The 11,413-nt window shown below is 28.0% G+C and overlaps 1 protein-coding gene across 1 annotated transcript in view; it reads left to right on the forward strand.

The window, feature by feature from the left end:
* The window catches only part of LOC111614074 (band 4.1-like protein 1), a gene marked incomplete at its 5' end in the record, with an annotated part of 35,713 nt that overhangs the window by 22,267 nt on the left and 2,033 nt on the right, over positions 1-11,413 (forward strand). The window contains one exon of the mRNA XM_023355453.1: positions 9,425-9,621. Coding sequence (XP_023211221.1) covers positions 9,425-9,621 — 197 coding nt within the window. The remainder of the gene's footprint in view (positions 1-9,424; positions 9,622-11,413) is intronic.

An 11,413-nucleotide genomic window follows, 5' to 3' on the forward strand; every position in this document is an offset into this window, starting at 1 on the left:
ATATTACTTTTTAATTAAAATATTTTTCACCTGTATTTCTTTCTAGACTAGAGAATGGTTGTTATTTACTGTAGATTGTGACCACTAATATAACAATTTTCCAATTTATTTTACGCAAATATATTAAATTGAGAGGATATTTCTAATTAATGTAAGATAATTTAAAGCAAAACTTTACATATGATGCATGAAAAAATTTTCATAGAAATTTCAACTGAAAGTTATCTACATAGCACATTTTCTGTATATATGTTTAATTTTTTTAATATATAAATAATAATTATAACTTATTTTGATTTATTGAGTCAGCAGTCAATTTTGTAAGAATGTGTTTTTTTATTCCATTTTATTGAACATATTGTAAATTACTTTCATTTTTATAAGATTCATTTTTTGTTGTTATATTTAATTATGAGGACAGTTTAACTTCTGTCTGGAATTTCAGTAATAATTCAGAATTTGAAGGGAGTAATAGAACTGTATATACTGCATAGTTCCAATTTGTTTCTTTCTGTAGTTACTCCCCCTCCACACACTAATAATTCTCCCATTGTTTTGGCAATGATGCTATGCCTACAAAATAGAAATCTTTTGTTACATAATAATTAGTTGTGTGGATTAGAAATAATATAATTAAGTAACTTAAAATTTTAATCTTAGTACTTTAGTGTCTTAAGTGTTTGAATTCTGATGTCTTCACCTGTTTGAATATTCAAATTGGAACAATTAAAACACAAAGTACTCAGATTACAAATTGAAGTTATTTAATTAGAAATCTTTTGGCTGATGTCAGTCCAAATCCATCATTGTACAATTATCAACTGTTTAGTCCTTTGAAAGAAGTCGTAGGAGACAGGAGATTCATTCAGAATACTGAAGTCAGAGAATTCGTGATGCAGTGACTCCAACAACAGCCAAATGATTTATATTCTGGAGGTATAGGATTACTGAAATTCAGCACAGGCACAGAAGATGGACTGCCTTTGCACTTTTAAGATAACATTAATATACAAAGTAAAAACATGTAAATCACAGTGAATTACCTTATTTTCTTGCATATATTTCATGGGTTACTATATATATTTAAACAAGAATTTGAAGGGGTACAGATTATTTAATAGAGTGGATTATGCACTAATTTTAAATTGCAGTTAGGAATTCACTCCTGTAGAGCAATGGCTGCACTCAGAGAGAGATTATACAGTGAGGCGAGTTATGTGAGGGTCTTATTTTTGTTCTAACATTTTTTGTTGGTTATACACATTAGATAAATCAAGAGGGAGAAAGAATTAGTTTTCTATAACAAACAAATTTTATTATTGTTGAACTATTTCTTACATAATTGACTTCAAAAAATATTAGATAGTTGTATAATAATTCTTCAAAGTCAGAACTGGGCAAAAGGAATATGAGATAAACAATCCACAAACCTCAGAGTTAGTCCAGTAGTATCCAAAAAACTCATGTTTAATCATTTGTTATATATTGTATTATCCTGTAATTTTGTTGAGCAATATATTTTGTAAGACAGACACACTTTACAATAATCTTATCTAAATCATATTATTAATATGACTGATTCAGACTACACTATTCACTATCATTTATGGCTTTCATTGCTTTTCTTGGTGTTTTAAAAATTCATACGTTGTAGTTTAATAATTTGTTATATTAAATTTATTAGAACATTCTATCTCTCAATTTTATGCCAATATTTCTGGTATTGGAAAACATTAACAAGTAGTTTATATTCCACTATCTGTACCTGGCCACGCATTGCTGTGGCTCAAAATGTATCTATTATAAATGTATAACACTTTCCCCATGGGGGAAATTTTTCGAAAAATCCTTTCTTGGTGTACATTCTCTTGACGTACCCTATTAAAATGCAATCAAAAACTCAAAAAACCGCATCTAAAATAGTTTAGTATAATAGAAGCCATGTTCTTCACGGTAAGCCTTAATCTTGTCCTGTCCCCCGTGGGGGAATAACGAAAAATCCCTTTTTAGTGTATATTCTGTTGACGTATCTTATTAAAACGCAATCAAAAACGCAAAAAACTGCATCAAAAATAGCATAATAGAAGCAGAGTTCTTTACGGTAAGCCTTAATCCTAACCGTCTCCTCCTAGTGGGGAGAATTTCGACATGTATATTATATAAAAACACGTGCATATTCGAATACAACGTAGTGTCAAAATTTCAAAAAAATCGGTAGGAACAAACCAGTGGCGTACCGTGGGTGTCAGCCGCCCGGGGCGGAGGAAATTTTCGCCTTCCCCCTTATTTAGGTATTTCAATTTAAAATACCAAAATTCAGTATTGTCACAGAACAAGCAATGAAAAATTCGGTGGTAGTGCAGCGACCTGTTTAAAATAGTTCTATTGGATATTAGTGGTGTATATGAACGCGAATGAATCGTACACGCAAAAAAAGAAAAAGATAAAAAATAAAAATAAGAAAGATCAACACGTTTCGCAGGATTTTCTCGGATGAAAACTTTACTAGTTTACCCGGATGGCGAGCCGATTCCCAGACTGTCCGGACGATAGCACTATCGTAGGCGCGATGCAAGTATAGATTAGAATGTTTCAAATTTTTACAAGATATTATTATTATTTATTGTGAAATTTTGCCGCCCCCTGAAAAGTGCCGCCCGGGGCGGGCCGCCCCTGCCGCCCCCACTACGGTNGAATGAATCAGTACAAATTATTTATTAATCTATATAATTTATATATATGTGTGTGTGTTTATCTCATTTTGAAACAATAATATGTCACTTAGTTGAGATTTTTTTTTATTTCACATTTTAATTTTTCATTTATAAAACCAAATATTTTAATAATTTATAAATAACTTTTCAGAAAAAATTTTAATTAAATTTATAAAGTTGTACAAATTTAAAAGAACAAAAGATAGTTTTTTTTTATTTTTGTAAATCCAAAAAGAAAAAAATACAAAGAATAAACTTTTCTTTTCATTAAGTCTTTCATGGATTTTTTTCCAAATATTATACAATCCTGTTTATGACAATATAATATATCATCATCATAATATAATATATAATAATACAAAATCTTATTTCTTTATCACTTTTTGCTAAGAAAATTTTAAACATATATATTTTTTACTGCATCTTAGAATACATAGTATACAAATTCAATGATGTATTTCAATGTTATTAACAGAGTACTTTAGCAAAATAGATATATTATGATACTGTTAGAAAATGTAAAATTCAATAAATACATTATCATTTAGAAGAAAATTTATGTAGAGCAATTAAAAATATAATTAAAAAGAGAACTACTATAAATAATTCTTAAAACAAAAAATAAGTCAAAGAGAAAAATGGTACTAAAGAAACTAAAATTTTTTTTCCACCTGACAACAAGAGATAAGATATTAGTATTAGAAATATTCAGGTATTTAAGAATATTGTAACATATCAGATATCTTTACATTATTTTTAAAGACAAAGTATTAAAAATGAAGAGGAAAAAATAAGGAAAAGTATTGTTTTTGACTATTAAAAGTGTTTGTTTTAATACTCAAATATAGTATTTTTTAATTTTTTGTGTTGAGTTAATATGCAATATACTGTATTCAGATTAAATTTTGATAATACATTGCAAATAGAAACAAAATGAAACAATTACTCAACAGATGGAAAACAATATTAGTTGGCATACTTTTATTTTCTAATGGAAAATACTTTAATTTATATGGCTTTTATGGATTTAAATGTTATTGAGATGGCTTACACTAACAAAAAGATGTTAAAATGAGTTGAGTTCATTACAGATCTGTTATAATATAATCTGCTATTGATAACAATAATGTTTCATATTGATAAGTAAATTAGAAATACCAAATATTCAACCTATACACATGAATGACTAATTTTGGGTAGTGGTGATTTATTTATTTTTGAAAGTATGATAGAAATAATTTTCCTTAGAAAATGCTTTGTCACTTAAGCATTAAAGTTAATGATATTAAAATTAGCTTCTGAACTAAGAAACCTCTAACAAAAGATAGAAGTAATACTGGAAAAACAACATAAGTTATCAACTTGTGCATCAACAAGAAACAAATAAGTAATCACTAACATAGATTTTATGGTTAAATAAATATAGAAGCCATCTTTCAATTCTGTCATATTGATTTTTTACAAAACCTTAAAGAATTTCACATTATAAACATCATGCATTAAAATTAAACTCAATATCAAATACCTGTCTTAATCTGTATATCCTTTATAATATACTGTATTTTATAGCATATAAGATGCACTCCATTTTAGCACAGAATACTTATGGAAAAAGTATTTAGTGTTTTTAAGCCATTAGCACTTGGCACATTTTTTTTTACTATATTCTGTTTGAAAAAAGTAAAATTAAAATGTACTGTTTTGTTTATCAGGTAAAAAAAAAAGAGGAGTTTAAAAGAAGTCATTACCATTAATGTATTGTACATGAATTAGCTGCAAAAGCTGCTTAACTACAGCAAAAACAAGTAACATTGTTTAATTAAACATATTATTATTAACATTTCTATTTAAGAGTTGGACTAGATAGAGGTTAGCTGTGGCTTCCAGAAAGCTGTTACGGGAATTCATTAACCTAAGGAAAATCACATGTAACTTTTATTAAAAGAAAAATCTTATATCTTATATGCTGTAAAATATGGTAATAAAGAATTAAATAGATTTAATTGATATATTGTAACATCTGATGAGTTTTGGTACTGTTTTCAATATACTGTTTTGAACAAATTGTTGATTTGCATCAAAGTAAAACTTAATTATAAACATTTTGACTTGATCTACATGTTACTAAAATTTTAATACTGGTACTTGCTTCAAAGCTGATAGCTCTTCATTCTTTGATCAGACTCCAACTTTGTCTATTTGTGGCTGAATTACATCAAAAACTATATTCATGTAACTCTTCAAATTTTTTAAATCTAATTACCAATCTAAAATGATTATTTTAAGTACTTGATTGCTTGATTATTTTAAATTATAAAATTATGTTCATTTTGCAGTTCTATCTACTTTGATATCATTTATGTATTTTTAAAACTGTAAAAACAATTTTTCTTATTACCATTCTAAATACAGTTTTATTCATTTAATCAGCCAAGAGAATCATTTAATCTTTTTTCTAAATATTTTTCCACATTCACTAGTTCCAGAATTTATATTTTTTATCAACATTATGGGTTTGAATTGTAATGAAAATCATTTTTTATTTTCCTTTACATCATTTTTTATTGTAATATATGTTGAACTTATAATTTGAATTTAAAAACCAATCACTGAATAATTGAGTGATTGATGGGCTGATTAATTAATTTTAATAAACAAAAAGCAGTTATAATTTTCAAATGTGTGAAATGGTTGGCTGATTATCTAATTATAATGAGGAAATCCAGACCAAAAAGGGACATTTCCACCATAATCCTTTTATCAGGAAAAGGTAAAATCTGATATCTTAAATTATATAATGTATATTATTATTAAGTATTAAAGTATTATGAAGTGAATTTTGGTTATATTTTGGGGTGCATTTCTAGATTTTAGCAAATATAATATGATCCAATAAAAAATTAAATTTTTCCAACATGGAAAGGTAACATTTTGTTCTGGACCTCCTCCATATATTTTTGTATAATATTTTTTTCTCTATTTTTCTATACTAACAGAAAACATTTTTAAAATGTGACATTTTTTTCCTCTTATTCTAGTTCTTATTTATTATTCAAAATTAATTCACTCTTTCTTGATCCAATTTTTAAAATAATAATCTTTATACATATTAGCTTTTAGATGTCTATTTATTTGTTAAGTGTTTTTTTAATAACAAATAGACATCGACAGTTAAAGTGTGCAAGATTTTTAAAAAAATAAAAATTTAAGCTTAAATTGTTTAGTATTGCTTATGAGAGTGAATATTGAAAATATGTTAACTTACTCAGAATCTTCAAAATGCTCATTTCAAACAGTAAAATATAAGAATATTATCATTTAGAAAATTTTTTTGTTTGTAAAGAAAGTATGTTTTTATCATTTATTACACACTTTAAATAATTCAAAACCAATGAATAAAATATATTATTATTCTGTATATTAATTTTTTATTGGTTCAAACCGAGCATCATAATCTATTTCTTTGGGGAAAAAAACAGAACAGAAAAAATTTCTTTGTCATTTTTTTACATACATATGATTATACAAAAATTTGGTATGTTGGTAAGGAAATCAGTTTTTTTATTGATAGTGAATGTGTAGAATCTTTGTAAACTAGAAACTCAAGATCTGTAGAATGTACAGTATATATATATCTCTCAACACTTCTTTTAACAAACGTTTATATGAGAGAAATGCATGTTTACATCTCAAAAACTGATTACATCTTTTCAAAACAATATGCAGGAAAATTTCAAGTTACATTTCAAATTCAATTGGTTAGAACATTATATGTGATTTCTAACATTTTGAGAAGCATCCAAGTGTTAAGTGAAATATGCATCTTAGGTAAAGCTAGTGCTGAAAGAGGTATTATAGTGACATATCATACTGACATCTTCTGTAGCAGAAAGCCTTAAACCCTTTCATGATATTATCTAACAGTACTCAAGTGATTTTCTGTTATTCAAGTATTTTTTATTGTACAATTTTATTTGCAGTTTTTAAAATAAATCTATATTGCTATGTACTGTTTAGTATGCCTTATCATAAATATAACTGCAGTGCAGCATGCAGATTGTATATTGCATACAAAGAAATTATTTCATATCTATATTAAATGTTTAGTGATCAGAAAGCAATGTATTAAGCATTTTATATCCCAATATAATAGTTTGTAACTTATAAGTATGTATTACATTTCTTTTAGTTATATTTTGAAAATTGAGAGTTTTTTGGGTTGACAATATAATGCATTATAATTTTTCCCATTTAAAATGATGGGGTAACTGACTCTTATAATATGGTCATATGTTCTAATTTAGGTGGGTTACTCCTGCATTTGAGTTTCATGTCCCACCATTCCCAAATACTTGGTGGATGCACAAATGTTCCACTTTAGGAGAATGGTATAACAACTGTTCTTCATGAAGATAGGAGGCATCAAAAGCCTCTTACCTTCAAAATCATAATATAGTAGTAAGTGATACCTCTGAAGCTGCCATTTGGCAGCTTCAGAGATATCACTTACTAAGGCTGAGACATGCATTCACTGAAAGGATCTCTCATGTGAAAACTACATGGACAAAGAAGAAAATTCAACTGTAACATTGAAGATGATGTTTCTGGTGAAATATAATTCTGATGCTTCTGCTACTGAGAACTTGTGTGAGAAACTATATGAAGCAATCATACAGTGATCAGATCCTATGTGAAAAATTCATTCATCAGTGAAAGATTGTGCAATATATGTGTTTAAGTGTAATATATCATCTGTTATGAAGCAATTGGATGGAGGTGACTCATGAGACAATTTGAATTTAAAATTGTCACAGCTGTAAATTTTAAATTGTCTCATTTCAGGATATACAGAATACTACAAAAAGTTTTTATACTATCCTATATATCCTGAAATTTAATCTGCTCTGGTGTCCATTGTAGTTAATTGTTAATATAAAGTCATCAGAAACAGTGCACCTGGGTCAATGGAGGTTTAAAAATTAAACATGTTAATAAATTTTTGAATTGATGCTGATTTGAAGAGAGAAAATTGATTATCCTCTCCTCTCCCAGATATCTTGTGTAACAACCTTATTCTTGTTGACTACAAGTCAACAAGAGTAAAGTTGTTGATTGTAGGGTGCAAAATAGTTTAAGCCATTGAGAAGTGTTGATGGAATCAGATATACAATATCTGAAATTGGCAAAGTGAAAAGTGCCCCACTTTGGCTTGCAAAAAATATGGCAACTTTTGCTACTGAATGTTTAGAACACTTGATTTTCATCTCATTTGATTCTCTTCACTTTTTCATATCTTAGGAACTCTATGTAACTCATACTTGGAAATGTTAAAATTCATTATTGCCATTTTACTGTACAGTACTTACAAATTAGTTTCCCTTGTTATATCATCAGTTTTATCTTTTATTCATATTATTCTACTTTTATTTATTCCCAAAAATACAGTAGGAGGCCTAGCTGAAAAGATGTGAATATCCTTGTTCCAAAACTTCTGTATACTCTTTCCTGCATATAAAAACAAACAAGTACAAGACCAAAGACCACCTTAAAGTAAGATCACATGACCTCAAAAATCTGGATGCTAATCACTTCTTGTTCCTTGAGATGAACACATATATGTGATCTGTGCTGTTTGTTCATATATATTTTATAATATCTTTTTAATATGCAATTGCTTCTCATACATGTGTCCAATAAAACCAATGTACGTTCATTATGATTTTGTGATAAATCTTTTGATTAGTCAGTTTTCTAGTGAATGGACAATCAACTTGAACCAATGATCTGATTTCATCAAACCTTAGTGTAGAAAGTCTTGTCATCATGTGTTCTGCATGGTGATACACCATAAGATTAAAAACAGACCTTTATAGGTAAAGACCTATAAAGATCTGTTTTTAATCTTACGGTGTATTTCTTAGACTAATGCTTCCTTTATGTGGACTGCTACTCTAAAATTGCCACTGATGCAGCACTCATTTAAATGGGACTGCTTGGCTATCTGTGATCTGTTAATGGGAGATCCACTAGTGTAAAACATAGGAGAGAAAATTGGAAATGTGGGAGAGTGCTCTCTTAAGTGAACTGCTTTCTTATCTGATGCTTTGCTTTGTTAAATGGACTTGACTTAAAACTTATAAACTTAATAAACTGCTTTCATTGCATTTTGTAAATTAATGGTAAAAACTGTACAATAATTTTGCTGTTACTTAAAATTGCTTATAAGAGATTTTTATTTTGCAAGTAAAATCTGATATTGTCATCCTAATGCTAAATCATATTCATTTATATTTCATATGAATCAAATAGTATTTGAATCACATAGTTTTATTTATGTGAGAGTATTAAGATACTGAAATTTAATAGTTTACATAATCTAAAACAAAAAATTATGTGTAATATAATTTGCACTAATTTCTTAGTTATTTTTTTATTGCAGTTCTGTTTTGCAAAATTATAATGATTTTGTTATCAATATTTTATATTGTAAATTGCACAATTATTCTGCATTTCTGTTAAATATTGCTTGAATAAGTGTAATTTTAACTTTTTTTATATTGCATGATACATTAAAGTAAGGCTTTAGTGTTTGTTAATTCAAGTTATAATTGCTTTATAATAATTATGCATGTAATCCATAGCATGTATAGTACCCTTTGTGTAGTCCTAACCCTCCCTTCGTTCCTGGGGAATTTCTGTTGCCCTCCCAGCCCTCGGCTACACCAGGAATCGTTCCTTTCCTGAAGAAAGACCGGACGAAAGCAAGCGCCACACTCTTTCAGGTCCTCCTACAAGAAACTATTTGGGAGATGAAAATCAAGATAAGACAAAATTAGCAAGTACACCTGAAGAAATCAGAGAAAAAGATAAAGATTTAGATGCTGATGAGAAGAAAAAAGAAAGTAAAGTGAGTGTTAATTTTTTTAGTTAAATCTATGGAAGTAATTATTTATTCTCAGATAAAACAAATTAATTTTAACTTCTCAATGTATTAGAACAGTTGAATGAAATTTGATAAAAAATTTATGAATTCAAACACTATTTACCTGGCTAGGGCTCATAAATAAAGTTGAAAAGCATTTAGTAAAGTGATTTAACTACCCCAGTGGTAAGGTGTTTTATATTTAGTTAAAAATAGGAGCTGGGTTATAATGGATTGTTTGGTAAAAACTTCAGATAGTAACTTGTTTCTCATTTTTTTAAATATACAGAAGAATCTGTTTTTAACATATTGCTCAGACACCGAAAATCATCTGTTGTTCCGCAAATCCATTATGTTATGAACAATGGATTTCCTGCACACTCAGGAAAATATCCGTTATTCAAAAAATTTTCATTTTTTAACCACTGTACATATATAGGAAATACCAGAACTTGAAATTATTCAGTCTCTTGAGATCTTCATTCTTTATCCTATAGAAACACATATGTTTGTAATGTACATGTATATTATGCAATATATGATTGTATATTTTGCCATACGCGTGTACAACAAAACTGACGAAAACTGTACATATTGTAAACATAAAAAGGCAAATTACATATGCTCATTAGTACTTTGCTTGACTTTACAGTTTGTTAAAAAAACTCATCCATCTTGGTTTCTTTTGATCCTGCTTTTCTATCTATTGAATACATCACTTGATATTAGCAATGTCATGCACAGTACAGCCTGTTTGTTTATGCTGAAACTCATCATAAAGGTCTTCGTGACCTGGAAATACTGTATGGCCTCGCTAAATTTTGGCACTACACTTGGACCAGTGAATGAATGTTAACTAATTGGATCCTCCTTAATTGTATCTGCCAGCTGACTCTCTTTGTACAATTCTTCAATTGTACTTATCCCAAATGTAACAAGTGCATCATCAAACTCTAAAAATTTCTAGAAACAAATAACCCAAATATGAACTAAACATTGAAAAAGCACAAAGTTTACAATAGATTGAGGTAGAAAAAATCCATTATTCCAAGTAAGAGATCTGCTAAACGGAGGTACCTAGAAAAAATCCGTTATTCCATGATCGATTAAAACAAGATTCTACTGTATATAACAAATTAAAGAAAATAGAAAAATTATATATATACATGTAGATATTTATATGAATAATCAGTTTAAAAGTTAAGTTTGTCTAAACAAAACAAAGTTCTTAAAATAAAATGTATTTATAGAAGCATAAATGCAATTTGATTAACTTTTTCTCAGTTGTACAAAATAGAAACAATTGCAGAAAAAGAGATTAAATTTTATAATTTTAAGGTTTTTGAAATTTATGTAGATTTCAAACATTATTTTAATTTTACTTTCATTTTTGTCATAAATTTTAATCCTGATTAAATAAAATTATATTTTCCTTCATTGTCCAGTTAGCATCTTTTATGATATTGTGAGTGATATCATTGTGTGGCAGGAATTTTGATATAATCATTACATATAAGCAGTGATGACATTCGAAATATTTAACAAAGGGTTCGCTAACAGAAAATTTTTCCTTAACAATTTTTTTTCGCTCAAATGGTGCATCGGAAGGCTCTAGTTTAGTAGTGTTACAGAGAATAATACGTATATTTTAATATTTTTAAAAGAATCAAAACCATTGAGAAATGTTACATGTGTTTAACAAGGTTCGGAAAACTTTGAAAATGTTAACAACGGGTTCGGCCGAACCTGTGCGAACCCGCTGAATATCACCACTGTA

The sequence above is a fragment of the Centruroides sculpturatus genome, unplaced genomic scaffold, assembly GCF_000671375.1.
Source record: "Centruroides sculpturatus isolate CEXI.00-Female unplaced genomic scaffold, Cexi_2.0 scaffold1983, whole genome shotgun sequence".
NCBI classification, from domain to species: domain Eukaryota; kingdom Metazoa; phylum Arthropoda; class Arachnida; order Scorpiones; family Buthidae; genus Centruroides; species Centruroides sculpturatus.